Source organism: Salvelinus alpinus, chromosome 26 (genome assembly GCF_045679555.1).
Source record: "Salvelinus alpinus chromosome 26, SLU_Salpinus.1, whole genome shotgun sequence".
Lineage (NCBI taxonomy): Eukaryota > Metazoa > Chordata > Actinopteri > Salmoniformes > Salmonidae > Salvelinus > Salvelinus alpinus.
In genome coordinates this window covers 25897224-25916457 of record NC_092111.1, presented here as the reverse complement: position 1 = coordinate 25916457, position 19234 = coordinate 25897224, and the positions used below count along the sequence as shown (strand labels likewise).

Sequence of the window (19234 nt, the reverse complement as noted above, 5' to 3'; positions counted from 1 at the left end):
TATCCAATCAATAGTACTAGGGCGTGGCTGATTATCTGCACATCATTATATGTACATGATATGTCCAATCATACATTCAATACTGAAGTCTCAGTGTTAAATTGGAAGCTATTATGCATAATGATGTAAAATACTGTAGATGTGATGTGTTGTGGATCTCAGGAGTAAACAATGTGTTATACGGTAGAAACTGTAAAACCCGGTGGCTGTCCAGAGAGACAGTAGAATACTACAGCAGAGAATAGAAGAGCTGCCTGGCCGCAGGCACTGAATGAATGAACACTGAACAGATGGGCGGAAAAAAAATGTGTACTCCCATGTTACACTCCAGTGTGTCTAGTACTCTACAGCAGATATGCATGCATCCTATCACGCCTGTTGACCCTTGGATGTGTGTATTAAATGGTGTGTGTGTGTGTGTGTCTGGAAGTGTTTAACTATTCTTGTGTTGACCAGAAGTCCCCATAAGAATAGTAAACAAACAAACATTTGACCAACTGGGGACATTTTGTTGGTCCCCACAAGGTCAAATGTTATTTTTAGGAGGTTTAAGGTTAAGTTTAGAATTAGTATTAGGGTTAGGGTTAGGGTTAGAATTACGTTAAGGGTTCAGGGTTAGGAGCTAGGGTTAGGTTTAGGGTAAAGGTTAAGGTTAGGGTTAGGGTTAGAGTACGGGTTAGGGAAAATAGGACTTTGAATGGGACTGAATTGTGTCCCCACAAGGTTAGCTGTACAAGACTGCGTGTGTGTGTGTGTTTATCTCTTTGTGTTATGCCAGTAGGCCCTCTGCATGTGGAAAATGCTCTCATTGACATTTAGCACATAGAGCTCTGCAGGACTATTTTTAAACAGATTTTCCAAGAAGCGTCCTCCTGTCTCATGTTGCCCCCTACATTGACACACAGTAAACCCTGATGCCAAACTACATGGTTAGTGTCTGGGTTTAGTTTAGGAGCCAAAAGCAAGGTAAGAGCTGACGTGCCATAGGCCTAGCCTGGGCTACTGGCTCATGTCTTGACATGACTGTATGCTTCTACACAGCAGGCCTAAAACAAACCCTTGTCTCTGTCACCCAAGAGAAGGTCACCGACTCCCCTAAGTCCCTCCCTCTAGTCTTGTTCAGAATTTCTATCATGCACACATACACAACTCATACATATATTTATACTGAGTACCCTTGATCTAAATTACTCTCAAATGAATCAAGTACTCTGACATGTCCTCCTTATTCAGATAAATTAACCAATTGTAGTTACAGATCAATAACATCAATACCAGCCACTACAAATAGGTAATAAGATTTCCCTTGTAATAATACCAAGGACATATTACAACACAAAGCAAACCCAGAGGAACACAACTTACCCCCAGTCCCCTTCCCCCATTCCCCATTCCCCTACCTCCTGTCCCCTACCTCCTGTCCCCTACCCCCAGTCTCCTACCCCCATTCCCCATTCCCCTACCTCCTGTCCCCTACCCCCAGTCTCCTACCCCCATTCCCCATTCCCCTACCTCCTGTCCCCTTACCCCCAGTCCCCTACCCCCATTCCCCATTCCCCTACCTCCTGTCCCCTTACCCCCAGTCCCCTATACCCATTCCCCATTCCCCTACCTCCTGTCCCCTTACCCCCAGTCCCCTATACCCATTCCCCATACCCCTACCTCCTGTCCCCTTACCCCCAGTCCCCTATACCCATTCCCCATACCCCTACCTCCTGTCCCCTTACCCCCAGTCCCCTATACCCATTCCCCTACCTCCTGTCCCCTACCCCCAGTCCCCTACCCCCATTCCCCATTCCCCTACCTCCTGTCCCCTACCCCCAGTCCCCTACCCCCATTCCCCATTCCCCTACCTCCTGTCCCCTACCCCCAGTCCCCTACCCCCATTCCCCTACCTCCTGTCCCCTACCCCCAGTCCCCTACCCCCATTCCCCATTCCCCTACCTCCTGTCCCCTACCGCCAGTCCCCTAACCCCAGTCCCCTACCCCCATTCCCCATTCCCCTACCTCCTGTCCCCTACCTCCAGTCCCCTACCCCCAGTCCCCTACACCCATTCCTCTACCGCCAGTTCCATACCCCAGTCCCCTACCCCCAGTCCCATACATCCAGTCCCCTACCCCCATTCACCATTCCCCTACCTCCTGTCCCCTACCTCCAGTCCCCTACCTCCAGTCCCCTACCCCCAGTCCCCTACCCCCAGTTCCATACCCCAGTCCCCTACCCCCAGTCCCATACATCCAGTCCCCTACCTCCAGTCCCCTACCCACAGTCCCCTACCTCCTGTCCCATACCCCCAGTCCCATACCCCCAGTCCCCTACCCCCAGTCCCATACCTTCAGTCCCCTACCCCCAGTCCCTACCTCCAGTCCTCTACCCCCATTCCCCTACCCCCAATCCCCTACCCCCAGTCCCCTACCCCCATTCCCCATTCCCCTACCTCCTGTCCCCTACCTCCAGTCCCCTATCCCCATTCCCCATTCCCCTACATCCTGTCCCCTACCTCCAGTCCTCTAACCCCAGTCCCCTACCCCCATTCCCCATTCCCCTACCTCCTGTCCCCTACCCCCAGTCCCCTACCCCCATTCCCCATTCCCCTACCCCCATTCCCCTACCTCCTGTCCCCTACCGCCAGTCCCCTACCCCCAGTCCCCTACCCCCAGTCCCCTACCCCCATTCCCCATTCCCCTACCTCCTGTCCCCTACCCCCAGTCCCCTACACCCATTCCCCATTCCCCTACCTCCTGTCCCCTACCTCCAGTCCCCTACCTCCAGTCCCCTACCCCCAGTCCCCTACCCCCAGTTCCATACCCCAGTCCCCTACCCCCAGTCCCATACATCCAGTCCCCTACCTCCAGTCCCCTACCCCCAGTCCCCTACCTCCAGTCCCCTACCCCCAGTCCCATACCTCCAGTCCCATACCCCCAGTCCCATACCCCCAGTCCCCTACCCCCAATCCCCTACCCCCAGTCCCATACCTTCAGTCCCCTACCCCCAGTCCCTACCTCCAGTCCCCTACCCCCATTCCCCTACCCCCAATCCCCTACCCCCAGTCCCCTACCCCCATTCCCCTACCTCCTGTCCCCTACCTCCAGTCCCCTACCCCCAGTCCCCTACCCCCATTCCCCATTCCCCTACCTCCTGTCCCCTACCTCCAGTCCTCTACCCCCAGTCCCCTACCCCCATTCTCCATTCCCCTACCTCCTGTCCCCTACCTCCAGCCCCCTACCCCATTCCCCTACCTCCTGTCCCCTACCTCCAGTCCCCTACCCCCATTCCCCTACCCCCATTCCCCATTCCCCCATTCTCCTGTCCCCTACCTCCAGTCCCCTACCCCCAGTCCCCTACCCCCATTCCCCATTCCCCTACCTCCTGTCCCCTACCTCCAGCCTCCAGCCCCCTACCCCATTCCCCTACCTCCTGTCCCCTACCTCCAGTCCCCTACCCCCATTCCCCTACCCCCATTCCCCATTCCCCTACCTCCAGTCCCCTACCTCCATTCCCCTACCCCCATTCCCCATTCCCCTACCTCCAGTCCCCTACCCCCATTCCCCTACCCCCAGTCCCCTACCCCCATTCACCATTCCCCTACCTTCAGTCCCCTACCTCCAGTCCCCTACCAACCCCCAGTCCCATACCTCTAGTCCCCTACCCCCATTCCCCTACCCCCAGTCCCCTACCCCCATTCCCCTACCTCCTGTCCCCTACCCCCAATCCCCTACCCCCAGTCCCCTACCCCCATTCCCCTACCTCCTGTCCCCTACCTCCAGTCCCCTACCCCCAGTCCCCTACCCCCATTCCCCATTCCCCTACCTCCTGTCCCCTACCCCCATTCCCCTACCTCCTGTCCCCTACCCCCAATCCCCTACCCCCAGTCCCCTACCCCCATTCCCCATTCCCCTACCTCCTGTCCCCTACCTCCAGTCCCCTACCCCCAGTCCCCTACCCCCATTCCCCATTCCCCTACCTCCTGTCCCCTACCTCCAGTCCCCTACCCCCAGTCCCCTTACCCCCAGTCCCCTACCCCCAGTCCCATACCTCCAGTCCCCTACCCCCGGTCCCCTACATCCAGTCCCTTACCCCCAGTCCCCTACCCCCAGTCCCCTACCCCCAGTTCCATACCTCCAGTTCCATACCTCCAGTCCACTACCTCCAGTCCCATACCTCCAGTCCCCTACCAACCCCCAGTCCCATACCTCCAGTCCCCTACCCCCAGTCCCCTACACCCATTCCCCATTCCCCTACCTCCAGTCCCCTACCCCCAGTCCCCTACCCCCAGTTCCATACCCCAGTTCCCTACCCCCAGTCCCATACATCCAGTCCCCTACCTCCAGTCCCCTACCCACAGTCCCCTACCTCCAGTCCCCTACCCCCAGTCCTATACCTCCGTCCCCTACCCCCAGTCCCATACCTCCAGTCCCATACCCCCAGTCCCATACCTCCAGTCCCCTACCCCCAGTCCCATACCTCTAGTCCCATACCTCCAGTCCCATACCCCCAGTCCCATACCCCCAGTCCCCTACCTCCAGCCCCATACCTCCAGTCCCCTACCCCCAGTCCCATACATCCAGTCCCCTACCTCCAGTCCCCTACCCACAGTCCCCTACCGCCAGTCCCATACCTCCAGTCCCCTACCAACCCCCAGTCCCATACCTCCAGTCCCATACCCCCAGTCCCCTACCCCCAATCCCCTACCCCCAGTCCCATACCTCCAGTTCCCTACCCCCAGTCCCATACATCCAGTCCCCTACCTCCAGTCCCCTACCCACAGTCCCCTACCTCCAGTCCCATACCCCCAGTCCCATACCTCCAGTCCCATACCCCCATTCCCATACCTCCAGTCCCCTACCCTCAGTCCCCTACCCACAGTCCCCTACACCCAGTCCCCCATTATCCAGCCCCCTCCAGGCCTACCTCTGACCTGCTCTTCAGACTGCTCCTCTTGGGTCTGAATAGGACATCCTTAAAGTCCAGTTTGAGGTCTGCATCTACGCGGGGCATAGTTGCTGAGGTTGCTACAACGGAGGCTGAGTTACGGAGGATCACAGAGGAGGCTCTTCCGAGGCACCAGGTTGCTGTGGTCTTCGTAGGTCCCAAGCCCCAGCCACCAAACCCGAACCTCCAGGAGCGCAGTGTATTTATAGTGTATGGGATGCCGTCCCAGCCCAGGCCCACATGGCTTTATTTGGCGTGGCCCCGGACTCTCTTTCTCTTTCCCCTTCTCTCTCTCTCTCCCTCCTCTCCTCTCCTTCTCTTTCCCCTTCCCTCTCCTCTTTCTTTCTTCTTTTCCCTTTCTCCCTCTCCCCTCCCTTTCCCGCGACAGAGTGACAGCAGCAGCCGCGGAGGTGACACACACATATCTTGTAAACACACACACGCCTTAACGTAGGCACACTGCAGTGAGACTCAGCAGCACTGCAGCACTGTAGAGCACACCTTCTGTCCAGTAGGGGCATTACTCCCTGTGCAGCCCCGACACTGATATCAATACCCTGAGACAGAGAGAGAGAGGAGAGCGAGAGAGAGAGGAGAGAGGAGAGAGGAGAGAGGAGAGAGGAGAGAGAGAGAGGGGAGAGAGGGGAGAGAGAGGAGAGAGAGGAGAGAGAGAGAGGAGAGCGCGAGAGAGGGGAGAGAGAGGAGAGAGAGAGAGGAGAGCGCGAGAGAGGGGAGAGAGAGAGAGAGAGAGAGAGAGAGAGAGAGAGAGAGAGAGAGAGAGAGGAGAGAGAGAGAGAGGAGAGAGACAAGAGAGAGAGGGGATAGAGAGAGAGAGAGAGAGAGAGAGAGACAAGAGAGAGACAAGAGAGAGAGAGGATAGAGAGAGAGAGAGAGAGAGAGAGAGAGAGAGAGAGAGAGAGAGAGAGAGAGAGAGAGAGAGAGAGAAAGAGAGAGAGAGAGAGAGAGTGTGTGTTTGGGGACTATGTGGATAATCCTTATTTTCCTCTTTAAAAATAGAAAATAACGTTTTTTAATGTGTTTATTACTTTCAAATGGACCATGTCCATAAGGATCAATCCCTGTTTTAACAACGCACAAAAATTGTACTTTAAGCATACTCACTTTGGCCACAAGGTGCCACAATAGCTTAAGAAATACAGCCGTGTGTGCTTCGATAGGCTACTGAACTTTGTGATACAGCTTAGCTTTTCCAGGTACTTTTCCAAGATTCAAAATCCAGGGTTGAAGTCCGGGTCAAACGCCTATCTCCTCTACATAAAACTGTAATAACCTCACAGTCATAACTGTGATAACCATGATAACCATGATAACTGTGATAACCTAAAGTAACTACATCATATACAGTATATAGCCAACTCATGATGGTAATAACCATCTGATCTTTCACCCCTTTTACAGTATAACGTTTTACTGTACCTTATCATCAGGAGACACAGAGACACAGCACCACACTGCCCTGCCAAAAAGCAGATATTTACAGTAAATCAGCAATATACAGTAAATCAGCAATATACAGTAAATCAGCAAATATAAGCCAGTCAGCCCATGTCTCAGTCAGCCCATGTCTCAGTCAGCCCATGTCTCAGTCAGCCCATGGCTCAGTCAGCCCATGTCTCAGTCAGCCCATGGCTCAGTCAGCCCATGTCTCAGTCAGCCCATGTCTCAGTCAACCCATTGTCTCAGTCAACCCATTGTCTCAGTCAGCCCATGTTTCAGTCAGCCCATGTCTCAGTCAGCCCATGTCTCATACAAGCCAATGATAATAAGTGGGGCACTCTGTTTCAGAATGTACGCCATAAAAAAACTGTGTCAGTGTGTTGAAATTGCCTTCACGTCTGTCTCTGTGTGAGCTGTGTAATATAGGGGTGTTTTTATGTCACTGGAGAGATAGATAGATGATGTACACTACATTTTTACGTTTTACATTTAAGTCATTTAGCAGACGCTCTTATCCAGAGCGACTTACAAATTGCGACTTATCCAGAGCGACTTACATGACCAAAAGTATGTGGACACTTGCTTGTCGAACATCTCATTCCAAAATCACGGGCATTAATATGGAGTTGGTCCTACCTTTGCTGCTGTAACTGTCACGCCCTGACCTTAGAGAGCCTTTTTATTTCTCTATTTGGTTAGGTTGGGGTGTGATTTGGGTGGGCATTCTAGTTTTTCTATTTCTTTGTTGGCCGGGTATGGTTCCCAAGCTGTCTATCGTTGTTATGTCTACCATGTTATGCAGTAAAGCGCACGGTGTCCCCAGTACGCGTGCTTAGCCCAGTGCGGGCTATTCCACCTTGCCGCACTGGTAGGGCTAGGTTGGGCATCGAGCCGGGTGCCATGAAGCCGGCCCAACATATCTGGCCTCCAGTACGTCCAGTACGCGCCCGGAGTTCGCACCTTAAGGGGGGGGTTCTGTCACGTTCCTGACCTGTTTTCCTTTGTTTTGTATTTGTTTTAGTTGGTCAGGGCGTGAGTTGAGTGGGTTGGTCTAGGTTTGATTTTCTATGTTGGGATTTTGTGTTCGGCCTGGTATGATTCTCAATCAGAGACAGCTGTCAATCGTTGTCCCTGATTGAGAATCATACTTAGGCAGCCTGGGTTTCACCTGTGTTTTGTGGGTGTATGTTCCTGTGTCAGTGTTTAGGCCACACAGGACTGTTTCGGGTTATTCACGTTTGTTGGTTTTTGTATTTTGTAGTGTTTGTTGTTTTTCCATTAAATAATGAATACTTACCAATCCGCATCTTGGTCCGATCCATGCTCCTCCTCGTCTGAGGAGGAGAACGACTACGACAGCCGTTACAGTCGGTGGGGAATAGATAAAGGGTGAAGGAGTCCTTGAGGGCGGAGGTGAGAAGATTTGCCCTGGCAGCACACGGGACAGGCCTTGACGAAAGTGGCAACGTCTTCTCTTATGGTGGGCCACCAGAACTTACGCTGAATGAACTCCAAGGTGCGACCTACGCCCGGGTGACAGGTGAGGCGAGAGGAGTGCCCCCACAGAAGGACTTGGGATCTTGCTGCCTTGGGAACAAACAACCGATTGGCAGGACCTCCCTTAGGACCCGGTTCGATGGCTTGAGCTTGTCTCACGGTATCCTCAACTTGCCACGAGATTGGAGCCACGATCTTAGCGGCAGGAAGAATAGTCATGTCAGTATCTTCTCGAATGGCAGGAGAGTAGACTCGTGACAAGGCGTCCGGTTTGAGATTCTTCGACCCGGGTCTATAGGTGAGGATAAACTGGAATCGGCTGAAGAAAAGAGACCATCGAGCTTGTCTGGAGTTCAACCGCTTCGCCTGCTGGATATACTCCAGATTTTTGTGGTCCGTAAGCACTTGAAATGGTTGAGAAGCCCCCGCGAGCCAGTGTCTCCATTCCTTCAATGCCATCTTAACCGCTAGGAGTTCACGATCCCCCACATCGTAATTCCTCTCGGCCGGGGTAAGCCGGTGAGAGAAGAAGGCGCAAGGATGAAGCCTCTTGTCTTCCCCCCTCTGAGACAGGACAGCTCCAACACCAACCTCTGATGCGTCTACCTCCACCACAAAAGGTTCATCCGCCGTCGGTAGTGTCAGGATGGGAGCAGAGAGGATGCGCTGCTTGAGTCCTTGGAAGGCCGTCTCAGCTTCTCTTCCCCACAGAAACCTTGTGTTGCCACCCTTGGTTACTGCTGAGAGAGGGGCTGCCACCGAGCTGAAGTTCTTGATGAACTTGCGGTAAAAGTTAGTGAAGCCCAGGAAACGCTGAACTTCCTTAACGGACTTGGGGGTGGGCCAATCCGCTACCGCCCCTACCTTCTTGGGGTCCATCTGGACTCGACCGGGTTCCACTACAAATCCCAGGAATTGTACTCGAGAGGAATGGAATTCACACTTTTCCGGCTTAACGTACAAATGGCTGTCTAGGAGGCGTTTGAGCACTTGTCTGACATGCTTAGTGTGTTCTTGAAGGGAGCTCGAAAAGATGAGGATGTCATCCAAGTAAACAAACACGAAAATGTTAAGCATATCCCTAAGCACATCGTTTATGAGCGCTTGGAACACAGCCGGGGCGTTGGTCAGGCCGAAGGCCATCACCAAGTATTCGTAGTGACCAGTAGGCGTGTTGAAAGCGGTCTTCCACTCGTCACCGGGTTTGATACGCACAAGATGGTATGCGTTCCGTAGGTCAAGCTTAGTGAAGACCACTGCTTCCTGGAGCAGCTCAAAGGCTGTGGCCATAAGGGGTAGCGGTTACGGACGGGTATGGCATTAAGTCCCCGGTAGTCGATGCAAGGACGTAATCCACCGTCTTTTTTTGCCACAAAGAAAAACCCTGCTCCCGCCGGCGAGGTGGATGGACGCATGAGGCCTGCTGCCAGAGCGTCCTTGATGTAGGTATCCATAGCAGCTCGTTCGGGAGGAGATAGGGAAAAGATCCGACCCCTGGGGGGGCAGGTGCCCGGAAACAGGTCGATGGGGCAATCGTAAGGTCTATGGGGTGGTAGTTTGGTGGCCCTCTGTTTGCTAAATACCGGTTTGAGGTCATGGTAACACTCGGGAACAGTGTTCAAAATAACATCACTTACAATTGACCGGGGCAGCTCTAGCAGGGCGGACATTTGACGAACTGACTTATTGGAAAGGTGGCATCCTATGACAGTGCCACGTTGAAAGTCACTGAGCTCCTCAGTACTGGCCATTCTAATGCTATTGTTTGTCTGTAGAGATTGCATGGCTGTGTGCTCGATTTCACACCTGTCAGCAACGGGTGCGGCTGAAATTGCCGAATCCACTCATTTGAAGGGTGTCCACATACTTTCGGCCATGTAGCGTATGTATAGTAGGTGAACGTGCACGTCCACCACTGCAAGTATGGCCACTATAGTGGAGGAGAGGGTGAACTTAAGTCACTTTTACCCACCTTTTTATTTTATGATTAGGGTTGTGACGTCCCTCCCACTCTGTCTGCTGGGATCTCCTGTTTGGTGGTCTGCTTGTTGCTGTAGACCAGTGGGCAGAGCTGGGAGGATCGTCAGCTGATGTGGTGCACCTGGGCAGGCTTGGCCTGCAGGCTATAAAGGGAGGCCACATCAGCCAACACTCTCCCTCTTCCCTGACTGGCAGGCTGGCTTCCACCATCTTTGTTTTTTTAATCTGTTTTCACCATACAACACCCTCTCCACTCATCCACACACTGCGTACACTAATGATCCTACATACGTCCACAGCTTATGTTACATTTTTGTATTTGTTCATATTTAGTTTAATAAGCGTGTTCCTTTTTACATGTAAGTCATGCATGGTCTCCCTTTGTTGTTACGAACTATGAGCCAGGTCGTAACAGGGTTGACCCGTCTATTACAATAGATGTGTGTTTTTGCCATCTATTTACCCATGGTGCTTAGGGTTTACCCAAGGTTTCTTTGCCACGTCATTCCTATGTATCACTGCAATAAATATCCAGTATAAGAAGCAGCCTAGTGTACTTTACAGAATGTACAACATATAAACCTGCGTCAGAAAGTTGAACAAGATGAGACTTCACGTGTGTGTGTGTGTGTGTGTGTATGTGTGTGTGTGTGTGCGTGCGTGCGTGCGTGCGTGCGTGCGTGCGTGCGTGCGTGCGTGCGTGCGACATCGGTGTGTGTGACACTGGAAAGATGTAGGTGGAAGTGCACTCGGTCATTACTGGTTGTGGTTGTGTGTCTGTGTGTGTAACTACTGGGGAGTAGGTCAGTGCTGGTTGTGGTTGTGTGTCTGTGTGTGTAACTACTGGGGAGTAGGTCAGTGACAGACATCTTTAGTAAAGCCAAGTAGCTGAGAACAGAACAGATGGTTTGAATTGTTTGCGTGGAGAACATTTTATAGCCTTAGGTCTTTTTTCTCTTTTTCCCTCTAAACATTCTCCTGTCAGAGAACAACACAGAGGAGAGGCAGGCTTAGGCCATGAATGTGTCACTGACAGATGACTCATGGGTTGGGGGATCTATTTGATGGAAATGGCTATCTGCAAACTATGATGGACAACAACAACTACATCATCATGTATCATAAAAAAATGTAAATGCTGTGCAGATCCTTCCTGGCTCTATGCATTCCTGCAACCCATGTGAGCTCTTTACTCCCTCTTAAGCCATCTCCCCCTGTATTTCTCATCCATCTGTAAGAAGGCTAATTAATATACACATAGCTGTGGGAAGTAGGGATGCTGAGGGTGCTAAATCAATAAAACATGATGTAGTCTAGTATGAACTAGGACTTCATATTCCTGTATGAGTGGATAAAAATACTCCTCAGCACCCTCAACCCCTCCCCTCCCTCCTATCAACAGCACCCCCAACCCAAAACATTTTCCCGCGGCTATGAATGTACAGTATGTGTACGTTGGGAGGGCAACACTATTCAGGAAATGAGAGGAAAGGGGCTTCTAATTTGACATAATAAGCAATGGGGGGGGGGGTTCCAGGATGACTCCTGGTATGAATTTGATTATCTTTTGTAACAGCAACTCTAAGTCCATTGTATTTTGTGTCATGCACTAAATGGGCCATAGTATGTCATTTCAGACATAAAGATGATACAAGACTTTAAGTAGGCCAGAAGGACGTGTACAATACATGGAAAGGAATGTTAGAGTTGTTTACTTAAAACTAGTGCTGTTCCTTTTGCTGTAGGTCCCTCTCCTTCTGAGAACACACTTAAAAATACACTCTTAGAAGACAAGGGTGCTGCTAACTAGATCTATAGTGGCTAGTCCCCATAGGGAATCCTTTATGGTTGTATGTAGAACCCTGCAAAATGTTCTACTTAGAACCCTCTATAAAGGGTTATTCCTCTAACTCCCTGTAAATGGTTCTACCTAGACCCCTCTATTAAAGTGTCTCCCCATGTATTTTATAATCTAAGGGTTCTAAATGGAACCCTCATTGAATGGTAGAACCCTTTTATCTTTTGATACAAAATGAGCATTCTAAATTGATGATTTTTTCAAACTAAAATAAGGAGGACTTGCACTCATCAAGGAGCTGGATGCAAATCAATGCATTACATTCACACTGAGACCTCCGGCCACTCTCGCTCTGTCTGCATGGGTCTGTAAACTGTAATGATTCCTAAGCCCTTGAAACCTATCTCTGCCTAGCCATGAGATTGGAGTGTCTGAAGATAACTTTGAGAATATAAAGTCAACAGAGATGAAGTTGGAACACGCTGGACGGGTATTTAAGATAATGACTCCAGCATGGATTAATAGATTAGACTTTCATTGGATCTCTAGTTTACCCCTCCCTTTTTCTTTCTATCTCTCGCCATCCTGTTCTCTCCCTCTCACTCTTTCTCTTTCTCTCTGTTTGTCATCCTCTCCCTCCTGTTCTCTCTGTGTTAACCTCTCCCTCTCGCTCTTTCTCTTTCTCTCTGTTTGTCATCCTCTCCCTCCTGTTCTCTCTGTGTTAACCTCTCCCTCTCGCTCTTTCTCTTTCTCTCTGTTTGTCATCCTCTCCCTCCTGTTCTCTCTGTGTTAACCTCTCCCTCTCACTCTTTCTCTTTCTCACTGTTTGTCATCCTCTCCCTCCTGTTCTCTCTGTGTTAACCTCTCCCTCCTGTTCTCTCTGTGTTAACCTCTCCCTCCTGTTCTCTCTGTGTTAACCTCTCCCTCCTGTTCTCTCTGTGTTAATCTTTCCCTCCTGTTCTCTGTGTTAACCCCATCCCTCCTGTTCTCTCTGTGTTAACCTCTCCCTCCTGTTCTCTCTGTGTTAATCTTTCCCTCCTGTTCTCTGTGTTAACCCCTCCCTCCTGTTCTCTCTGTATTAACCTCCTCCTCCTGTTCTCTCTGTGTTAATCTTTCCCTCCTGTTCTCTGTGTTAACCCCTCCCTCCTGTTCTCTCTGTGTTAACCTCTCCCTTCCGGTCTCTCTGTGTTAACCTCTCCCTCCTGTTCTCTCTGTGTTAACCTTTCCCTCCTGTTCTCTCTGTGTTAACCTCTCTCTCCTTTTCTCTCTGTGTTAACCTCTCCCTCCTGTTCTCTCTGTGTTAACCTCTCCCTCATGTTCTCTCTGTGTTAACCTCTCCCTCCTGTTCTTTCTGTGTTAACCTCTCCCTCCTGTTCTCGGTGTTAACCTCTCCCTCTTGTGCTCTCTGTGTTAACCTCTCCCTCTTGTTCTCTCTGTGTTAACCTCTCCCTCCTGTTCTCTCTGTGTTAACTTCTCCCTCATATGTCATGCAGTACGTAATTCGTTATGTAACTTACTACAGTATATTGTTTTACTGTCAATTATGTAATGAGGGATTCATGCAATCGTATGATGATCTATTTCACTTAAATAAATTTTGGACCAAAGAAGGAATAATGTTAGTCTTTTAATTTTTTTAAAGACAGATTATAGTCTAATGTTTAATTTTTTTATTTAACCTTTATTTAACCAGGTAGTCCAGTTGAGAACAAGTTCTCATTTACAACGGCCAAGATAAAGCAAAACAGTGCGACAAAAACAACAACACAGAGTTACACATGGGATAAACAAACGTACAGTCAATAACACAATAGAAAAATCTAAGCCATGAGATTGGAGTGTCTGAAGATAACTTTGAGAATATAAAGTCAACAGAGATGAAGTTGGAACACGCTGGACGGGTATTTAAGATAATGACTCCAGCATGGATTAATAGATTAGACTTTCATTGGATCTCTAGTTTACCCCTCCCTTTTTCTTTCTATCTCTCGCCATCCTGTTCTCTCCCTCTCACTCTTTCTCTTTCTCTCTGTTTGTCATCCTCTCCCTCCTGTTCTCTCTGTGTTAACCTCTCCCTCTCGCTCTTTCTCTTTCTCTCTGTTTGTCATCCTCTCCCTCCTGTTCTCTCTGTGTTAACCTCTCCCTCTCGCTCTTTCTCTTTCTCTCTGTTTGTCATCCTCTCCCTCCTGTTCTCTCTGTGTTAACCTCTCCCTCTCGCTCTTTCTCTTTCTCTCTGTTTGTCATCCTCTCCCTCCTGTTCTCTCTGTGTTAACCTCTCCCTCCTGTTCTCTCTGTGTTAACCTCTCCCTCCTGTTCTCTCTGTGTTAACCTCTCCCTCCTGTTCTCTCTGTATTAACCTCTCCCTCTCGCTCTTTCTCTTTCTCTCTGTTTGTCATCCTCTCCCTCCTGTTCTCTCTGTGTTAACGTTACTATTTATACACTTTTGTCATACATTATATATTTTCATTTCCACACATAATCCCCGTGAACTTGATATAGTTTCACATTATTTTCTAACATATGACTAATACGTTTTGCCAGTGTGCTTTTGACCATATGACAGCTAGGTATATATGCTGTTGCAGTGCAACAGAGCAGAAAACCCTAAGTGGCCTACTTCTATGTTTCTACTCCCATCTGGGTTACTGGCTGCCTCGGGCCCCACAGCTGGACAGTGGAAACTGCACAACAAAAGGCAAAGACCAACACTATGTTGTCTCTTATTGACCTCCATATAGACCAACACTATGTTGTCTCTTATTGACCTCCATATAGACCAACACTATGTTGTCTCTTATTGACCTCCATATAGACCAACACTATGTTGTCTCTTATTGATCTCCATATAGACCAACACTATGTTGTCTCTTATTGATCTCCATATAGACCAACACTATGTTGTCTCTTATTGACCTCCATATAGACCAACATTATGTTGTCTCTTATTGACCTCCATATAGACCAACACTATGTTGTCTCTTATTGACCTCCATATAGACCAACACTATGTTGTCTCTTATTGACCTCCATATAGACCAACACTATGTTGTCTCTTATTGACCTCCATATAGACCAACACTATGGTGTCTCTTATTGACCTCCATATAGACCAACACTATGTTGTCTCTTATTGACCTCCATATAGACCAACACTATGTTGTCTCTTATTGATCTCCATATAGACCAACACTATGTTGTCTCTTATTGACCTCCATATAGACCAACACTATGTTGTCTCTTATTGACCTCCATATAGACCAACACTATGTTGTCTCTTATTGACCTCCATATAGACCAACACTATGTTGTCTCTTATTGATCTCCATATAGACCAACACTATGGTGTCTCTTATTGACCTCCATATAGACCAACACTATGTTGTCTCTTATTGACCTCCATATAGACCAACACTATGTTGTCTCTTATTGACCTCCATATAGACCAACACTATGTTGTCTCTTATTGACCTCCATATAGACCAACACTATGTTGTCTCTTATTGACCTCCATATAGACCAACACTATGTTGTCTCTTATTGACCTCCATATAGACCAACACTATGTTGTCTCTTATTGACCTCCATATAGACCAACACTATGTTGTCTCTTATTGACCTCCATATAGACCAACACTATGTTGTCTCTTATTGACCTCCATATAGACCAACACTATGTTGCCTCCTGTTGATCTCTATATACAGTGCCTTACAAAAGTATTCACCCCCTTTGTTGTTTTTGTTTCATTACAACCTCTAATTTAAATAGATTTTATATTTGGATTCCATGTAATGGACATACACAAAATAGTCCAAATGGGTGAAGTGAAATTCAAAAAATAACTTGTTTCAAAAAATTCAAAAAAATAAAAACGTAAAAGTGGTGCATGTATATGTATTCACCCCCTTTGCTATAAAGCCCCTAAATAAGATCTGGTGCAACCAATTACAGAAGTTACATAATTAGTTAAATAAAGTCCACCTGTGTGCAATCTAAGTGTCACATGATCTGTCACATGCTCTCAGTATATATACACATCTGTTCTGAAAGGCCCCAGAGTCTGCAACATCACTAAGCAAGGGGCACCACCAAGCAAGCGGCACTATGAAGACCAAGGAGCTCTCCAAACAGGTCAGGGACAAAGTTGTGGAGAAGTACAGATCAGGGTTGGGTTATAAAAAAAGATCCAAAACTGAACATCCCACGGAGCATTACCATTACATCCATTATTAAAAAATAGAAAAAATATGGCACCACAACAAACCTGCCAAGAGAGGGCTGCCCACCAAAACTCACAGATCAGGCAATGAGGGCATTAATCAGAGAGGCAACAAAGAGACCAAAGATAACCCTGAAGGAGCTGCAAAGCTCCACAGCGGAGATTGGAGTATCTGTCCATAGGACCACTTTAAGTCGTACACGGCACAGAGCTGGGCTTTACAGAAGAGTGGCCAGAAAAAAGCCATTAATTAAAGAAGAAAATAAGCAAACACGTTTGGTGTTCGCCAAAAGGCATGTGGGAGACTCCCCAAACATATGGAAGAAGGTGCTCTGGTCAGATGAGATTAAAATTGAGCTTTTTGGCCATCAAGGGGAACGCTATGTCTGGCGCAAACCCAACACCTCTCATCACCCCAAGGACACCATCCCCACAGTGGGGATGTTTTTCCATCGGAAGGGACTGGGAAACTGGTCAGAATTGAAGGATGGTGCTAAATACAGGGAAATTCTTGAGGGAAACCTATTTCAGTCTTCCAGAGATTTGAGACTGGGACATAGGTTCACCTTCCAGCAGGACAATGACCCTAAGCATACTGCTAAAGAAAAACTTGAGTGGTTTAAGGGGAAACATTTAAATGTATTGGAATGGCCTAGTCAAAGCTCAGACCTCAAGCCAATTGAGAATCTGTGGTATGACAACGATTGCTGTACACCAACGGAACCCATCCAACTTGAAGGAGCTGGAGCAGTTTTGCCTTGAAGAATGGGCAAAAATCCCAGTGGCTAGATGTGCCAAGCTTATAGAGACATACCCCAAGAGACTTGCAGCTGTAATTGCTGCAAAAGGTGGCTCTACAAAGTATTGACTTTGGGGGGGGGGGGGGGGTGAATAGTTTTGCACGCTCAAGTACTGTTTTGTCTTATCAATTAAAAATATTTTGCATCTTCAAAGTGGTAGGCTTGTTGGGTAAATCAAATGATACAAACCCCTAAAAAAATCTATTTTAATTCCAGGTTGTAAGGTAACAAAATAGGAAAAATGCCAAGGGGGGGTGAATACTTTCGCAAGCCACTGTAGACTAACACTATGTTGCTTGTACTGAGGAAGATCAGGGTTAAAACCATAATCTGCAATTTGTTTGGTAGCCAAATGTTTTTTCAGCCCCACCACTTGGTTTGAAGTCATATTCTTCAAGAATCAAAATGGGCATTTATAAATCATTAATTGAAAAGGACCATTGAACAGCTGTAAATATTGCAGATTGTGCCTTTAAAGCCGTCGACGCACTAGACATTCAGGTGGCGAAATAAAGGCACCGTTTTCTGTGTGACAGCAAGGCAGCACGTTAAAGGCTTTTGGTAAAGAAAGGTTTAGGGGTTCTCTGTCGATGAGCAGCAATCACCTCAGTCTTCCTGAACCCTCCCTCTGTTCCAGCAGTCACCAGTGCCCTTGGAATCTAACAGCATTGATTTTGTCTGACTGTGTGTGGCGTGTACACAGATAGGGATCAATACTCTGCAATGGTCTATGGTGTCACCTCCCCTCGATCTTCAAACTATTATCACAGTGAAGCAAACTTATCCTAAAATAAATCAATACTAATTGCACTGTACCATTAGTGCAATTTGAACACATGCATTCTGATACAAGATCAGTACACAGAAACCATAATGGATTTACTACTTAAAATGACAGGCAAAAAAGCATTCATTAAATAAGGTGGCATACCAGATCAGGCATTAACTTTTAACCCTATGAGCCTCCATCAATCTTTAGTAACGAGACGCTCAGTCATCTACCCCCATATCTTTATCTGACCTTTCAGTTGTGACTGTCCCCATTGAGAATGAGATAAGGTGAGTGAGGTGAAAGGTGGTAACTTGAACAGTCAAAGCCAATCAAATCAATGAACACATTTCCCCCCAAAAAAATACAATTTAAAAAACTCAAATGCTTGTTTAAAAAAAAAATACTTTATTAATACTTTACTAGTTCAAAGAAATACAATATAAAAGACAGTTATTTCTACATTTGCAGAGCATAGTTTTTGCTTCAGAAAACAGAAACAAATCCTACTTGAACAAAGTGATCAAATAATCAATCCCCTGCAGTGACTATGTGCCAAATGGTGTCAGCAATAAAACAACATATTCCTCATCTTTAAAACAAAGAAAGTCTGTGCAAAGAAAGAATGCATATCAAAACACAATGTCGTTGTCTCAAATGGCACCCTATTACTAAACAGTGCACTAATTTCGACCAGAGTTCTATGGGCTCTGGTCAAAAGTAGTACACTGCATAGGGAATAGGGTGCCACTTGAGACACAAGCCAGTGTTGCTACATTAAGGCAAAACCCTATGGATAAAACACTGGCGAAATTTCCTTGATAAAGTGACAGTGTATTCATTCGTCCACCCCCCAACAAACAAAAAAAAAAACTAAAAAAAGGCAGCTCGTATTGCACTGACAGATCGACTAGTAAGTACCCTTTAATAATAAAATCATAAGGAACTCCCTAGTTGACCACATAGAACAGAAGTTGAGGAAGCACACACACACCGCTACACAGTAGAGGCTGAAAAACAGTAGCCTGGTCCCAGAACTGTTTGTGCTGTATAGCTAACTCCTACAATCTGGGTTAATTATACAACACAAGCCGATCTGGGATCAGGTTAAAAAAACAGCCTTACTAATAAATAATCACAGATCACTTATTGAGTAAAAGAATACAGAGAGCATCTTATTTTGGGGCCTCCATTTGTGAAGGTTCTGTTATGGGATAGAATGCTGAATGTCTGGAGCTCATAGAGTTCTGTATGAATCTGGTAGAGTGGAGTTACTTTATATGACCCATTGGGAATGGACTAGGAGATTCAACCATTTATCTTTCCCTGTCAGAGTTCTGGTTTGGTTCCAGAACCCTGGCACTCATATACACATTGATACCGGGCTTATCGTCAAGACTTCCCCTTGGCTGCATCCCAAATTGCAACTTTCCCTGCAAAGTGCACTACTGGTCAAAAGTGGTGCACTACTGTACATAGGGAATAGGGTGCCTTTTGGGACATTGCTTCTCTAAAATCAGAATGCAGTGCTGTACCAGGGCCAGATTCCTACCCCCAAATAACTTTTCATTGGCATGGAAACAGAACAAAAAAAATGCATTTCACTCCATTAGAACCATAAAATGAAATTCTAAAAGCTTAAAATGCAAATATACTTATAAAACAACTAAACGATTATGTACGTTGCCTACTATTCTCCTAAAACACAGAATTCCCTCATATTGTACAAGCGTTGCAGGTTATGAGCCCAATAGATAATTCACATTCTGTACACGGATATGG

At 47.6% G+C, this 19234-nt stretch overlaps 1 protein-coding gene and 1 long non-coding RNA gene across 2 annotated transcripts in view; both read right to left on the bottom strand.

The window, feature by feature from the left end:
- The window catches only part of gmpr (guanosine monophosphate reductase), a 22345-nt gene extending 17167 nt beyond the window's left edge, over positions 1 to 5178 (bottom strand). The window contains exon 1 of the mRNA XM_071368512.1: positions 4913 to 5178. Coding sequence (XP_071224613.1) covers positions 4913 to 4999 — 87 coding nt within the window. The 5' untranslated portion in view covers positions 5000 to 5178. The remainder of the gene's footprint in view (positions 1 to 4912) is intronic.
- Positions 5179 to 13696: 8518 nt separating this feature from the next.
- Positions 13697 to 14091, bottom strand: LOC139555061 (uncharacterized). Its single transcript, XR_011670935.1, has 2 exons — positions 14024 to 14091; positions 13697 to 13939 (listed from the first exon to the last, which is right to left on the bottom strand). It is a non-coding gene; the product is annotated as an uncharacterized lncRNA (long non-coding RNA).
- Positions 14092 to 19234: the final 5143 nt, after the last annotated feature.